This window comes from Acipenser ruthenus, chromosome 26 (assembly GCF_902713425.1).
Source record: "Acipenser ruthenus chromosome 26, fAciRut3.2 maternal haplotype, whole genome shotgun sequence".
Lineage (NCBI taxonomy): Eukaryota > Metazoa > Chordata > Actinopteri > Acipenseriformes > Acipenseridae > Acipenser > Acipenser ruthenus.
The window spans coordinates 3383883-3399969 of NC_081214.1; the positions used below are offsets into that span (position 1 = coordinate 3383883).

Below are 16087 nucleotides of genomic sequence, written 5' to 3' on the forward strand. Positions count from 1 at the left end.
AACACAAAGCAAGCTCACTGGCTTTTTTTTTGCGAGCACTGGGTCACTGTGTGCTTTATAGTTGTGATTGATCTTTATATTTAGAATTCAGGACTAAGCCAGCAAGTTCAATACAGTATTGTACAGAGCTCTGACGTGCTATTTGTACTGTTTCATGAGAAATAATAATGAGTAATCTTACTAAACCAGTTACAACGTCACAATCGGCTACAAAATCCATTTAGGAACACAGAAGCGTTTGGTACTAAAATGAACAGTTTCTTGTTTCTTTCACATACAAAAAAAACACACTCCTTTATGTAACCTGACCTAAAAGTCTCACAAAATCCACCACACTCACCATAGTTTGTCTGTTTATTAATATGCTTTACCATTTCTCTCTAGGCTTTACAATGCTTTCACTAAGCTTTATTGCACTGTGTTGGGACTCTATTATAAGGGCACACGCACACGCACACACACACACAGGGCTCAGTGTTGGAGGTTGTCAGTTTTGTGTGGACGCTGGCTTTGTGATATTTGAAGGCCTGTTCAGGATGCTTATCTGCCACATCAGGCCCCCGCCTGTTTCCTCTCTGGGTTTGTTCTCTTGTTTCCTCCCTCCTGACTCAGCAGTGATTACAGGAATAAAAACCTCACCTTTCAGAGCGCTACAAATAGCCAAGGAACCGAGTATAGCCTAGTGCAGGCATGGCCAATTCCTGGAAGGGCTTTCTACTGGTTACAAGAGTGTAAAAAAGCAGAGAACTGCTTTAAAATCTAGTTAATTAAACATTTCAGAACATATGAACACAAACGAGAGGAGGCCATTCGGCCCATCTTGCCCGTTTGGTTGTTAGTAGCTTATTGATCCCAGAATCTCATCAAGCAGCTTCTTGAATGATCCCAGGGTGTCAGCTTCAATAATATTACTGGGGAGTTGGTTGGTTTGGAGCCAGTGGTTTGAGTTGAGGGGCTGGACACGGTTGGGTTAGTGGTTAGAGCTGAGAGGTTAGGACACGGTTGGGTTAGTGGTTAGAACTATGGTTACCATGTGACTCCAAGTACACAGGGACAGTTTGGGACAGTTCAAGCTTTTCAACTCGCACCGCAATGCATTCTGGTAAGTGTAGTCTTGCTGTGAAAGGTACCTGAGACAGGTAATACCAGAATGCATTGGGGTGTGAGTTGAAAAGCCTGCACTGTCCCACACTGTCCTAGTGCACATGGGGTCACATGGTTACCCTAGTTAGAGCTGAGGGGATCGGCCGCATTGGGGGCTAGGGGTCAGGGAGGCAGTGTGGCCTAGAGGTTAGATCTGAATGACTGGGAAGACACTTTGAACTGTGTCCCCCGCCCGTCCAGCAGTTAAACCTCAGGATGCGTCCGTGTGGAGCTCACAGGAGTTTCCCTTCGGCAGATCTGAGTTTCCTGAGGGGTGTTTATCACCGTCTTGCGCCTCTTTTCCACTTCCTCTCTATGTTGTTGTTCATTTGTGCCCCACACACATCTGCCTGGTAGTTCAGTAGTTCAGTAGTAGTCGTGGCGTCTCTAATAGAAAAGAGCAATGAGTTCCACAATCTGGGGGCATTCTAACTACATGCACCTTCTCCTCTCCTTTTCAATGTTACCTTTGGGAGGCACAAAAGGCCAGTTTAGTGCTTTATATGTAGGTCTTCAATGAAATCGATGACAGATAAGATTCAGATAGCAAGCATGCAGGGTTTAGCATGTATTGAGTACTTTATTTAACTAGAAATTCACAATTCAATTCAACCCTCTAAAAAACGCATGTGATTCAATTGTGTATAATAACAAAAAATACAATACCGGCCAAATTCCTTCTGCGTTAGGTCTTGCTTTAATAAATTCGTCAATAACGTTTCACAATAGCTATTTTAATAAACAATGCACAAAGGACTTGGGATTTCAATCACTTTTTATGACCTACCAGCCCAAAGCACAGGATTGCAATACCAGACTGAGAAGGAAATAACTCACAGTTTTGTATTTGTTTTTAATTCGCTGCCAGGATAGATTACTAGGATTGGATTTGGCATCGGCCCTGGTGTGGGACATGTTCTCCTGGGATTCCCTGGATCTTGAGTACTCTGGAAGGCTGAAGTTTACTCAAGCACAGTTACGTGTCTACCCAAGTGTTCTGTGCTTGTACTCTGATGGCTAGCTTATAGCTACTTCTCAACGCACCCATCCACTGTGTCAGGACTGAGTTCTAATTGCTTGAGGCGCATCTTCCATGGCAACCACCATCCCAGGATCTCAATCCAGTCGAGCATGTGTGGGATGAACTTGAACGGCGCATTTCTCATCCCGATCCTCTGCCTATCTCTCTGCACAAATTGCAAGAAGTGTTAATGAGCTTAATAATAATATCCCTTGAGGTGTCTTCCAGTTTATGCTGTGATCAGGACAAACGCTGACCCAATCTGACATGAGGTAGAGGTCCTGTTAATGGGAACTAAACCAATGCCAGGCAGGGTCACATTATTAGTTATTGAGCTGAAGTCCTTGCACGAGCTGTAAAGAGGTACCAAATGAAGTTAGTTGCACTTAAAACTGCTATTTCACAGTTTTTGCATAGATGCTGTTTAGATCTTTCTTTAAAGCTGATCCAATGTTCACGGATACATTGTTAAATAATACATGAATTAACATCAAAAAGAAGACTTCTTTTGTCTGTGGGCAGGTTATTAATTACCCTGAATAATCAGTGTACTATTCATAGCATCGCATTCCTGCATCCATTTCAAAGCGCCTGGCAGTGCCCAGCAAAGAGGCCAAGCAACAGGGTGGTTAATGAGTGACCAGGGGCTGGGGGTTTGGCAGCTCAAGGCTACGTCCAGCCGTCTGGAACCTGCGGGAGCAGGAAACGGTCAGCGGAGAAATATTTTAATGTCTAACTCTTTAACTGCTTTTACCTTTTCTATTAAATAAGATATGCATGCTGTCAGCTGCCTGGCAGTTAAAGAGTTAACTTCCAGCCTTCCCAGAGTTCTGAGTGATTGTTGTGTCACTGAGGTGCTGTGCAGCAGGTAGGGCTAACTCAGGAGAGAGCGGGAGAGAGAGTTATAGAGAGAGAGAGAGTTATAGAGAGAGAGAGAGAGAGGGAGAGAGGGGGCACACAGCAAAGGATGTGGTACTGAGCGTTTGAGCTGCCTGGGAGTCATACAGCACATTTTTCAAGACTGAAAACTGATGTTTCTCTTCTCCTCTGGGTAATGGACATGAGGTGGCTGTCATCTCTTATTTCTGTGTTTATTTCTGTGGCGGGCTGCAGCTGAGGGCTAGTACAGTAATATCTACAGGGGTTCAAATAGTCCCTCGGACATGGGTGTGCTGTCCAGGAAACTGGATATAATATAACTTTATAGTATAGTAATAGAAATACAATTTCAAAAATAATCTCTAGGTTATGTGAATGAGGCATTTAAACAAAGAGAAAGCTAAGGCACTTGGTGTGGCGGTCTGATCTTAACTGAACTTCATCAAGACCTGAGGACAACGTATTTGAAACCGTGGTAATATACTAGTTCTGTTTGCTGGTAGTAAAGTGCTGTTTCAGCTCAGAAAATTGTTTAACAGGCTTTTTTTACATATGTTTTCTACCACTGAAAAAAATGAATTTTCTGAAGTGAGCAATTGTGTAGCTCTCCCCCCTCTGCAGCTGACTAATTGTAAAATCTCAATACAAACCGCTGTGTGCGTCTGTTCCAGAGAGCCGCTGGAGAGCGGGGATGTGAGAGGGGATGCGGGAGGTGAGTCCAGTGTCCTCGTAGCTGTCAGGTAAGCACGTAGAACACTTTTGCAGCTGCTTATACTTTGCATTTACCGCTGTACCGTAGCATACAACTTTGTATTTTATTTTTTAATGTATTGTACCTCAATGTTTCACCCTTGTTATGCTCCACTGCACTTTGTTATGCCTTTGCAAAAAAAAAGGAAGTCCAAAAAATAAAAGCTGTATTCTTGAGGTAGTAATTTGTTTAATCAATAACTTGAAGAGGAATGGAATGCAGCGTTAAGTATGACGCTTCCAACAACAGGAGCCTTGCTGTATAATGTCTGTCTCCCCTGTGTGTGTGTATGTGTGTCAGGGTGAGACCTCTTAACAGCACGGAGCGCAGTCAAGGGGACCAGGGAGTGCTGTACTGCCCTGGCCAGGGGACCATACTGGTGAGTGAGGCTGGCTTCGTCCTTGAAACACGTCAAACACATTTTTTTGTGTTTAAGTTATCCCTTTTGGAGGGGAAGCTGGTGTTCTTCAGAGCACTGAATTTGTTTTACAGGTAAGCCAGTTTGTTTTTTCCTTGCAGGTGAACAATGGCGTGCAGGACCGGGCCTTCACCTTTGACGCGGTTTTCGAAGCCGGGAGTTCGCAGCACGAGATCTTCGAGCAGTGCGGGGTGAAGAGGCTCATCGACCTCGCCGCTGATGGGTAAAGCTGGCTGTCCGAAAACACGGTCTCGAACCCGGACCAAATATTAAAAAGAGCTAGGTCTGCCAGGGAAGCGCTTATTATTAATATCAGGGTTATTAGTATTCATTTCTTTCCCTTGCAGGTTCTCCTGCACAGTCTTTGGTTTCGGACAGACAGGATCTGGAAAGACTTACACAATAACGGGTCCACACTCCCTGGTGAGCAGCTTCTCAACCTGACCCCTATCCGGGCTGGTTTATCCACTCTGACACCTCTGTGTGGCTCCACAGCACCACCTGTTGGGAACCACTACCCATTACATTATTCCATGATCTGGGTGTTATTCCACTGCTGCTACACACCAGCCTTGTCCATTTTGTCCTCCAGTTCTCGGACGGTCTGAGGGAGCGCAGTTTCTACGGCCTGATGCAGAGATCGTTCGCCTATCTCCTGGACCGGGTGCAGGCTAAGGAGGGTGACTTCGTGCTCAGCGCCTCTTACCTGGAGATCTACAATGAGCAGGTACTTGGCTGATCACCAGTAAAGCGGGCTAAGCTGGTCTTGATCTGAGCTGGGTATGGGTGCCTAAGCTGAGTCAGTGAAAGCCCTGTGTTCTGTAAGAGGGGTTAATTGATGCTATATTGTGAAGCTGCATGCAACCCTGTTCTGACACCCTGAGAGGTACAGAGGAAGCTGCTTGGATTGGAAGTTTGTGGTGCAGTATTCCTTACGCTGCTAGCCAGGGACGTTCTCTTGATAATATCTTTTTGATCGGTGCTTTTTCACTGGGGCAGTGTGCTCTGGGGCTCCAGTTGTGTTGCTGTGTTCTGCACTCACCCCCTCTCTCCCTCCCTCCCTCCCTCTCGCTCTCTCTCCCTGCCTCTCCAGGTACGTGACCTCTTGAACCCTGGCCTGACCGACTCGCTGACCGTCCGCTGGACCAAAAACACCGGCTTCTACGTGGAGAACCTGTCCAACGTGGAGTTCGAGAGCCTGGACGGCGTCATGGCACTGCTGGAGGGAGGTAAGGCCTGCCTGCCTGTCTGTCTCTCTGCCTGTCTCTCTGCCTGCCTGTCTTCCTCACCCTCTCCCCTCCTCCCTCCTCTCCCTCAGGTATAGGGAGCAGACAGACCTCCTCTCACTCCCAGAATCAGCAGTCAAGCCGCAGCCACTCCATCTTCACCGTGTACATCGAGAGCGAGGCGGTGAGACAGAACAAGCATAGAACCTCACAGCTATCTATCTATCTATCTATCTATCTATCTATCTATCTATCTATCTATCTATCTATCTATCTATATATCTATATATCTATATATATATATATATATATATATATATATATATATATATATATATATATAGAGAGAGAGAGAGAGAGAGAGAGAGAGAGAGAGAGAGGGAGAGAGGGAGATTGAACAAGCATAGAACCTCACAGCGCAAACAGCAGATACGCAACATCTATCTATCTATCTATCTATCTATCTATCTATCTCTCTATCTAGAGAGATAGACAGATATACATAGATATAGATCTATATAGATAGAAATAAAAATTAAGAATTTTTTTGGATATACACAAAAGTTTTCAAGAATTTTCAAGAATTCTGTGGATGATGTCATGCTTATGTCAGAATAGAATGTTCATTCCATGAAGTTCCTAGTTTGCAGATAAACTCGCGTTCCCTTTGTTTCCGAGCAGCATTTGAATGGAATGGAAATCTGCTAACCCTAGACACACAGTTTATCAGTGCCGTCTGAGTCTGTTTGCTTTGCACCGGCAGGCTCACCCTGATGGAAGAGGGGGGTATCTGGCCAGACACGGCAAGCTGTGCATGGTGGACCTGGCCGGGAGTGAGCGGGTGAAGGAGACGGGCTCCTCTGGGGAGCTGATGGAGGAGGCGGGCAACATCAACCGCAGCCTCCTCACCTTGGGTGGGTGCAAGAACCCCAGAGCCACCACCGTTACACTGCAGCTTAAAGAACTCAACACACAATCTGCCTTCTTAATGGCTTTCAAATAAACATAGGCAACACATTAAACAGAGGCAGATCCGCCACGGTATAGGTTATCACTGCATAAAAAAAAGTGTTGTCATTTATAAGGTAGATCATCATTAATTAATGTGATCAAATTTGTACTCCTTGGTTTTTCTAACATAGTCATTCAAGCATGAAATAACAGAAAACATACTGCTGTATTGTATTGTCAGATCCTAAGTCTGATCCTGTCCTGTCTCAATGCACTGCATTTGTTCTGATAGCCCATATCTTTTGGGATATCAAGGTGCACTGCTTGAAGGAAGACAATGACAACATCAAAGGGACGGGGAACCCAATTTGTAATTTTACTAAGCAGATGATTCTATTAACCAGTGATTCCGTTAAGCATTTTACATTGAAAATCGCACGCCAGATGTATTGCTATTCGCTATAGCTTGTGCTTCCCATCTCTCCTTGCACAGGGAACTGCATCTCGGCCCTCGTGGACCCCCGCAAAAGGGAGGGGCACATCCCGTACCGGGACAGCAAGCTCACCAAGCTGCTAGCTGATTCGCTGGGAGGGTCCGGGGTCACGCTCATGGTAAGCTGGACTATCAGCATTGCCATTGGCTGGAGTTCAAAGTAATGTTGTACCAGTCCTGAAATGTATGTTAATATACTCTTTTTTTGTCAAATACAAATTAATTTGTATAAAACGTGTCCGAAAAATGAAAAAAATACATTCCATATTGTTACTGCTAGTGAAGCGGCCGGTCAGCTATATTGATATCCCGCCTTTTTGTGGCCAGATTGCCTGCATCTCCCCGGCAACCATGAACCTGCAGGAGACCATGAACACGCTACGGTACGCCAGCAGGGCCAAAAGGATCAAGAACAGACCCGTGGCTAAACGGGTAAGGAACCTCAAAGATAGCGAAGAAAACACCTAATATAAATTACTTTTAATCATGTCAATAACTAAACCCTGACAGACTTTACTGATGATGCAATTGACCTCAGGAAGCACAACAGGATATATCAAAGTTATGTGGGCACCAAATACATTTTTGCCAAGAATGTATTGACTGAATTATTTCACTGTGCTGACGTTCTTTAACATCCTTCACTGCTGAGAGAGTCTTGCACAGGGCTCTCCTCAGTTTCCCAGGATTCTTTGCTGTCATCCCAGGACTCGAAAGAGAGGCGGGTGATCAGCCTGGAGAGAGAAATCAAGTTCCTGCGGATGGAGAACCTGTTTCTACGGCAACGGCTTCAACTTCCTGTGGTCAGCAGGAAGCACTGGCCGGAAAACGGAGAAAGTGGCAGCAGTAGGTCTTTGTTGTTGTTCTTTACTGTGTCGTTGCCTGCAATGCTCTTTACTGTTTATATCTGAAACTAAATTCCCTGTCGCAGGTGAGTTTTGAGTAAATAAGTAGGATCTGTTGATGAACGGTTTTGTTGTTTTCTGGTTCTGTTGAGGGTAACACTCTGATCCCCCTCCCCAGCCTGCAGCAGCGAGCACGGGGGAGTGGAGCCGGCCGAGCCCCTGAAGAAAGTCCCTCCCTTCCCCAAGCACAGCCTGTACGACCTGCTGCAGGAGTTCATGAGGGAGAACGACGCCCTGAGGTGAGAACATGAGGGGGCTTGTCTTAATGATCCAGCTACCCATCCTAATACTACACCACTCTCCTGAGAACATGAGGGGGCTTGTCTTAATGATCCAGCTACCCATCCTAATACTACACCACTCTCCTGAGAACATGAGGGGGCTTGTCTTAATGATCCAGCTACCCATCCTAATACTACACCACTCTCCTGAGAACATGAGGGGGCTTGTCTTAATGATCCAGCTACCCATCCTAATACTACACCACTCTCCTGAGAACACGAGGGGGCTTGTCTTAATGATCCAGCTACCCATCCTAATACTACACCACTCTCCTGAGAACACGAGGGGGGCTTGTCTTAATGATCCAGCTACCCATCCTAATACTACACCACTCTCCTGAGAACACGAGGGGGCTTGTCTTAATGATCCAGCTACCCATCCTAATACTACACCACTCTCCTGAGAACAGGAGGGGGCTTGTCTTAATGATCCAGCTACCCATCCTGATACTACACCACTCTCCTGAGAACATGAGGGGGCTTGTCTTAATGATCCAGCTACCCATCCTAATACTACACCACTCTCCTGAGAACATGAGGGGGCTTGTCTTAATGATCCAGCTACCCATCCTAATACTACACCACTCTCCTGAGAACATGAGGGGGCTTGTCTTAATGATCCAGCTACCCATCCTAATACTACACCACTCTCCTGAGAACATGAGGGGGCTTGTCTTAATGATCCAGCTACCCATCCTAATACTACACCACTCTCCTGAGAACACGAGGGGGCTTGTCTTAATGATCCCGCTACCCATCCTAATACTACACCACTCTCCTGAGAACACGAGGGGGCTTGTCTTAATGATCCAGCTACCCATCCTAATACTACACCACTCTCCTGAGAACACGAGGGGGCTTGTCTTAATGATCCAGCTACCCATCCTAATACTACACCACTCTCCTGAGAACATGAGGGGGCTTGTCTTAATGATCCAGCTACCCATCCTAATACTACACCACTCTCCTGAGAACATGAGGGGGCTTGTCTTAATGATCCAGCTACCCATCCTAATACTACACCACTCTCCTGAGAACATGAGGGGGCTTGTCTTAATGATCCAGCTACCCATCCTAATACTACACCATTCTCCTGAGAACATGAGGGGGCTTGTCTTAATGATCCAGCTACCCATCCTAATACTACACCACTCTCCTGAGAACATGAGGGGGCTTGTCTTAATGATCCAGCTACCCATCCTAATACTACACCACTCTCCTGAGAACATGAGGGGGCTTGTCTTAATGATCCAGCTACCCATCCTAATACTACACCACTCTCCTGAGAACACGAGGGGGCTTGTCTTAATGATCCAGCTACCCATCCTAATACTACACCACTCTCCTGAGATGACGATGGTGATGATGATGATGATGACGATGACGGTGATGATGATGATGGTGATGATGATGATGATGATGATGATTATGGTGATGATGACGATGACGATGGTGATGGTGATGATAATGATGATTATGGTGATGATCATGATGATGATAATGACGTTGATGATGATGCTGTAACCCGCTACGTGTCTCTGCACAGGCAGGAGAGGAGCGCTCTGCTCAGCAGTCTGGAGAGCTCCAGACAGACAAGGAAGATGCTGTCGCAGGAGAACGGGAGGCTGATGCGCAAACTGGAGGACCTCGAGAGGTAGGAGAGATGAGATTCCTGCAGTGCCCCGCGGTACAAGCACGGTATTGTGGGAGCTCTTCCTCAGGCTTTTCTTTCCCTCTGCAGGGTGATCTCTTCCTCCCCACTGACCAGCAGCACCCAATCAGGCCACTCCACTGAGAGCATGAGCAGCTGCAGCAGTGGCCAGTGCCCCCACTTCTCCTCCCCTCTGCACAGACATGTAAGTTGGATTAGAAGTTTGGCTGACCCCATCTCTTATGGTACCAGACTTTGGTCCAGCAATGGAACTGCTAAGTTATACCAAGAAATATATCTGTCCATCACCGTAAGCTGTGTGGAGGTGTAGTTAAGTGTAGTTAAGCACGTGCAACCATGGTAACACAATTGCAAATAGAAGGAAAAGCATGGCAAGCTGCACAACTACTGTTAACTTTCAAATAGGATCTATGTGTCTTTCAGAAGCAGGTTGCAGTCTATCCCTGTCACCCTGGCCATCACTGCCATGGCTGTGCCTCTGACAGCTCTTTACAGGTACTGCCTTACAGCTACAATTTGATTAGGGTGAAGGATTCCATTCTATCAATGCTTTCCTGTTGGACACAGGCCTTATACCCCGCGGAATGGTACGCCAGGCCCCGCCCCTTTGTGTCTGTGGAAGACCCCGCCCCTCTGATTCCCCTCCCACATGATCAACTAGACCCGCCCAGGGGAGGGGCTAGCCTGACCGACCAGCACAGACAGGTGTGTATAGGAGATTGTAGTCACTGAATAGAGCAACAGGCGCGCCCCTACTTCCAGCAGTAGAATGTTATAAATGCATAGTTCAGGAACCTATAACAGAAATTAATAATGAGATTGCCATATGATTTTTTAGGTAACCTTGATAACTTAATGTAAGATGCAAGATCTTAAATATGTAAAAATGTGTGCATGGTGTATACTATACCTTTTAAGTAAAGATTACGAAAACATCACAATCACAAGTATAAGTGTATTGGCGCCACCTGCTGGATCACAGCAGTAAATACACAGTGCCCCTCTCTGCTATTCCTGCTGTCTTGTTTTGTGTTTGTCCTGCGGGATCAGTCTTCTGGTCTCTTGCTCCAGGTCGAACTGCCACCAATTGAATTCTTCATCCACGAAAACAAAGCAAAGCACCCTCCTGATCCCCAGGGCAGCTTGCAGCAGCCCCAGCCTGCATTGAATCAACAGAAGAGTGTGGACCCCATCCTGCCCCGGAGGAAAAAGTAAGCGCTTACTTCAATTCTTTGATCACTTGTGTAGTGAAACCTTCAGTGCTGAAGAAATGTGCAAAACAAATAAATAAATAAATACAGTGTTAAACAGGGACTAAAACCCAGTCATACTGCACTGCACTACTCTTTTGTCTAAGGGATGGGTCACGGCGCATTGTGATGACAGTGTTCTTTTCTGTACCCCTCTGCTAAGGAGCCAGGCAACGAGTGGCAGCTACGCAAACCGCTTTCAGCTCATGAAGGAGACTCGCACCCAGCCAGGCAGCACCCCTCCCCAGAGATCACAGGACAGGGTGCTGCCCTCAGCCCCTCCGCTCCCCAGCCCCCCTCACCTGGAGACGGCAGTGCTACAGCCCAGGCGCGGCAGGGTGAAAGGTATGGGGCAGCAGCAGCTTACATCCAGTACTGGAGAGGGCAGGAGTGTGGACAGCGTGCCTGCATTAAACAGAACTGCACTGCAGTAAAAATGCAATCCCTTTTAGATGAATCTTTTCACATACCAGCACTGTTGCTGTCTACCCAGAATCAAACTGCAGTCAGCATGCTTTTGTAGTTACAGTGTGTTAAAAGGGACCAGTGTGCAGTATTTGGCTTGTTTCAATCATTAATAGAAATGATTTACGTATTTTATAAGGGCTTTACCTTTCCCCCACAGCGGAGCCTTCCCTACCCAGACAGGAGGAGCTCAGAGCACAGGTCAAGAAGGAACACCCTCGTCACATGACCAGAGAGCACGAGCGCCATGGCAACGCAGAGAGACGGCAGCCTGACAGGACCAAACACCCGTCCTGAGAGCAGGCCTGTACCGGGCCTCCCGACTGTCTCTGTTTTCCCTTTTTTTTTTTTGTAGGGACTCCCAATTGATTTTACGCCTTGTAAATTGGAATTCTCAAAATAAAGACACAGTTATCCACACTACAGCAAAGTGATCATTTTTATTACAGCTGCTTCACAAATTGACAGACTGCAGCAAGCGTTTACCAGTGTGCAAGCCCTGCTAAAGTGGACCTCGTCACCCAGCGTATGGAAGTTATACAGGAAAGCAGAAGTAACACAATTCACCTTGCATATCTTGATTGGCATATAATCATCACGCCTTACTTCCACACAATTAAGTACCAGATTCACAGAGTTTGATAATACACTGCGAATTATAATAATGGTTTTCACTTCCTCTCTGCTCCTCCTTTCTCTGGGCAGCCCAGCCAGTATTTGGCGATGGATCTTGGGTACGGGGGCGATACAATATCCACCCTCTTGGTCTGAAGATTCACACGGTAATATTTATCTTAAAGAAAACAAGAATATTATCATTGAGACCTGGTTCCTGACATGGTTAATGATTCTCTTTTCTTATAGGGGAGCTAAACCCCCAGTATTTTAGTCATTAACCAATCAGCTTCTGACTTGCAGTGCACTCCACTAAGAGCCCTAACAAGGGGCTGGACCCTGCCAGCACTACCCAAGACATACCTTTAATGAAAAAGTAGATGCTCTGAATGGGCTGGCACTTGTGGAGCATGTCGTAGTCCTCGTCTGAACCCATGAATTCTAGATAACTCTGTCTGTCGTAGTCCGGTCTGCCATAGTCGTACCCCTGCCACTGACGCTGCTGTTGCCTGCGGTCACTGTTCTCGCCCAGGTCCTGGAGGTCCCAGAACACGGAGCGATCCTGCCTGTGCTTCTGTTTCCTCCCTCGACGGCGCTTGTATGAACGCTTCCTGCTGGCTTTGGAGTTTTTCTTAGAGCTGGCAGTCTGGGTCTTGGGAGCCACGTAGAGACGTGCAGCCATCACCGCGTCCACCGGGCCAGGGAGCCCCTTCCAGTCCCTGCTGATCAAGCGAGGGCCAGGGCTGGAGAAAGAATCTGAACCTGGGGAGAGAGAGGAGGGAGATGGGGGAGTGGGAAGAGAGAGGAGGGAGATGGGGGAGGGGGAGAGAGAGGAGGGAGAGGGGGGGGGAGATGGGGGAGTGGAGAGAGAGGAGGGAGATGGGGAGGGGGAGAGAGGAGGGTGGGGGAGGGAGATGGGGGAGGGGTGGAGAGGAGGGAGAGAGGAGAGATAAATGGGGAAGTGGGAGAGAGAGGAGGGAGAGGGAAGGGAGATGGGGAGGGGGAGAGAGAGGAGGGAGAGGGGAGGGAGATGGGGCAGCCCGTAGAGGAGTGAGGGGATATAGTGTGGGAGGACAGCAGAGGAAGAGAGTGGAAGAGAGTTCCAGTCGTTATTTCTGGATAGCCTCATAGTCACCCCCAGGCTTTAGGGTACGAAGCAGGTTGTGTGTGAGGTCCCACCTTTGAAGAGAAAGCTGAAGATATCTTCCCAGGTGTCGTACTGCAGGGCAGTGTAGCGGCTGAACAGAGTCGAGGGCTCCATCTCCGAACACTCCTGCTGAGTGGGCTGCTTGCGAAACTCGTACTGGTAATACTGGGAGCCTGGGGAGAGGGGACCGTCCCATGATACACAACACATACTGTCTAAAAACCTGACGGGCATCATAGTAACGTTTCTAATCCATGACTGATAGAACTTTGCCCTTTTAAACAGAAGTATCATTTTAAAGTCTGGGAGAATTTGGGAGTTTGGGAGAATTATCTTTTGCATATCATCTCCCGAAGATGTAGAATTGTTTCCATCATAATATGAAGGGATTTGTTTAGAAGCTCATTCTCGTTCAGTCCGCATTAACAAACAGAAGCATGTCTTATGTATTCTATTCTGAGATTTCTACATGCTGCTGATTAAGTTGGAAACACAGGTTTTTTTTTTATTGTACTTTGCAAAATAACACAAACGATTCGATTTCCGTGTATAGCAGAGAAGCCACTGTGGGGATTTACACACTGATCCTGTGAAATGAAGCAGAAAGAGCGAGCTGTTTATATCAAGGCGGGCTGCACCTTTGAAGAAGTAGACCTTTTCTTTGCCTCGGTAGTTGGCTGCCGGGAGGGCGAACGCCGCGTCGACGTTGTCTGGGATGCCGCTAAACCCTTCGGAGATATCCCGGGGATAGTCAGGGTCCAGGACGCCGTCCTCAAACCGCCAATACTCCTTACCCTGGCACAGAGAGACACGGTGTCAGACTGCGCTGGGAGCACAAGGGAGCAGTGTGCGTGTAACATGCTTGTGCTCTATACCATCTAGCAAGAGGGCGTTCATTTAAATTCTATTGGTGTATTTTAAAATCTGACAATGGCAGTCTCATACCAGTGTAGGTGCTACCATTTTAGCTAATGTCTGTGTCACAATTAGGTCAGTTAAGTCAATAGCCAAAACATTGGTCTTCTGAACCAATAATCGCTGTCCAAGGTCAGGTTTGAAAGTACCTTGAAGATGTAGGTTTTTCCCTGGCAGTTTATGCGGGTGAAGGCGGTATCGATGGGACCCTCCACCCCCCAGACGTCCTTGATGAGTTTTGGGTATCCCGGCTTCACCTCCTTGTCGTCCAGCTCGTAGAAATGTTGCCCTGAGAGTCGGAGTAGGAAGGGGAAACGATGAAGAGGGTGAGTTGGGTTAATTATTTACAGTATGCATGATCACGTGGTCTATAGGTCTGACTGGAAGATTGCCTTTGCATACCATGTTGAGCCATTCCAAAAGATGTGTATAATCAGACGTTTTAAATAGCTGGAAAAAAGTAGTTTTGGACACTTAATAAATATATTGCTTTATCATGCACTAGAAGATTCACCCGTTGTGGTGCTGAGGTCCAATAGGAAATCTCCCCTCTTACCTCGGAAAGCGTACATAGAGCCGTTCTTCACCTGTGTGAAAGCGTCAAAGGGGTCTCCGCTGCACAGCTCCGCTGGTTCAGGCTGCAGAGGACGAGTGTGCTCGGTGGGGTTGGGTTCTGTAACTCTTCCCAGCTCAGGCTGCTCGGTAACCCGCTCATATTCAGTGTTTGCTGTGGTAGTCTCTACTCTGGGTCTGACAGCGTTGGGTCTGAGGAGCGAAGCCCCTTGGTTCTGTGTTTCCGGCGGGACGCTCTCTACAGTTTCGGTCTCGTTGGCACTGTAGTCGTATTCGTCTTCTGGCACGTCAAACAGATCTCCGCGGGACACTGGCACAAAACAGAAGAGCGTTTACTTTGTCATTTACATTTCTGTATCAAATGAAGGTGAGCGCTCCCACAGTCCTCACGCTCTTTGGTGGCTGTGCCTCTCTTTGAGTACCAACCACATGTCTTATTAAACCACTACTGTACTAATTTACACTACATGGGCGCTCTAGAACTGAGCAGCACTGAACACAAACTCCGTACCTTTACTGCGGCACGCCGTGTCATAGTCCACGCAGCAACTTTGGTAATACTTGCACATGGAGTCGCACTGGCACTTCTTCTTTGAGTCGAACCCGATCTCACAGCGGCCAACGCATGAATCTGCAAGGAAAGAAAAACGCACGGAAGCACGATTTACCTGTGTATTGCTTCCAGATAGATAATGTAAGTCTGCCCTTCGCTATTTCTAACAGCTTTAAGACTTCAAGGCATTTGCTTCTGTAAAATGCAATGGTTTCCAAGTCAAATCAGTTCCACCCATCGCAGGGGGTTCAAGTATCAAGGCGCCGAGTCAGAGCGGTTCTCACTTACCTTCCACAGCCAGAGCGGCGGTGAGCGCGGACAGTATGAGGATCACCCCCAACTTCATGGCGTCTCTTCGGGAGCAGAGCGTGTAACTGAGAGGGTTTGGGTCGTGCAGCTCCGTTCAGACGATCGAGCGGCCAAACGGGTCGTTCACCTTCACGTGTTGACTTAGCCTTAGAGTTAAGGATCCAGAAATCGATCATATTAACCAGAAGGGAGAACGAGAGAGAGAGAGAGAGAGAGAGAGAGAGAGAGAGAGAGAGAGAGAGAGAGAGAGAGAGAGAGAGAGAGAGAGAGAGAACGAGCGAGAGAGAGAGAGACAGAGAGAACGAGAGAGGGAGAGAAAGAGAGAGAGAGAGAGGGAGAGAGAGAAAGAGAGAAAGAGGGATAGGAGAGAGAGAGAGAGATGAGAGAGAGGGGATAGGAGAGAGGGAGAGATGAGAGATGAGAGAGAGAGGGGATAGAAGGAGAGAGGGAGAGAGATGAGAGAGAGATGAGAGAGAGGGGATAGGAGAGAGGGAGAGAGATGAGAGAGAGGGGATAGAAG

At 47.3% G+C, this 16087-nt stretch overlaps 2 protein-coding genes across 2 annotated transcripts; one reads left to right on the forward strand and one right to left on the reverse strand.

Moving 5' to 3' along the window:
• Positions 1-3126: 3126 nt before the first annotated feature.
• On the forward strand, positions 3127-11896 carry LOC117963273 (kinesin-like protein KIF12). The gene is made up of 20 exons (XM_059000905.1): positions 3127-3215; positions 3715-3783; positions 4095-4173; positions 4314-4435; positions 4560-4635; positions 4805-4939; positions 5306-5441; positions 5531-5622; positions 6202-6352; positions 6883-7001; positions 7210-7314; positions 7590-7728; positions 7906-8026; positions 9615-9722; positions 9810-9924; positions 10164-10235; positions 10308-10445; positions 10791-10951; positions 11154-11335; positions 11616-11896. The coding sequence occupies exons 1-20, from the start codon at positions 3196-3198 to the stop codon at positions 11750-11752; spliced, it is 2277 nt and encodes a 758-aa protein (XP_058856888.1). The 5' UTR covers positions 3127-3195; the 3' UTR covers positions 11753-11896.
• Positions 11877-15720, reverse strand: LOC117430484 (vitronectin-like). The gene is made up of 8 exons (XM_034050546.3): positions 15547-15720; positions 15217-15336; positions 14689-15015; positions 14282-14421; positions 13856-14012; positions 13250-13390; positions 12434-12832; positions 11877-12248 (listed from the first exon to the last, which is right to left on the reverse strand). The coding sequence occupies exons 1-8, from the start codon at positions 15602-15604 to the stop codon at positions 12127-12129; spliced, it is 1464 nt and encodes a 487-aa protein (XP_033906437.3). The 5' UTR covers positions 15605-15720; the 3' UTR covers positions 11877-12126.
• Positions 15721-16087: the final 367 nt, after the last annotated feature.

Bases quoted from the DNA above. Each gene is read 5' to 3' on its own strand.
- LOC117963273 (XM_059000905.1), top strand. From the start codon at position 3,196: ATGTTTCTCTTCTCCTCTGG. The intron at 7,002-7,209 runs GTAAGCTGGACT...TTTTGTGGCCAG, and splicing joins GGTCCGGGGTCACGCTCATG to ATTGCCTGCATCTCCCCGGC. The intron at 10,952-11,153 runs GTAAGCGCTTAC...CCCTCTGCTAAG, and splicing joins ATCCTGCCCCGGAGGAAAAA to GAGCCAGGCAACGAGTGGCA.
- LOC117430484 (XM_034050546.3), bottom strand. From the start codon at position 15,604: ATGAAGTTGGGGGTGATCCTCATACTGTCCGCGCTCACCGCCGCTCTG. The intron at 14,013-14,281 runs GTACTTTCAAAC...TCTCTGTGCCAG, and splicing joins GAAAAACCTACATCTTCAAG to GGTAAGGAGTATTGGCGGTT. The intron at 13,391-13,855 runs GTGCAGCCCGCC...CCCTCTCCCCAG, and splicing joins AAAGGTCTACTTCTTCAAAG to GCTCCCAGTATTACCAGTAC.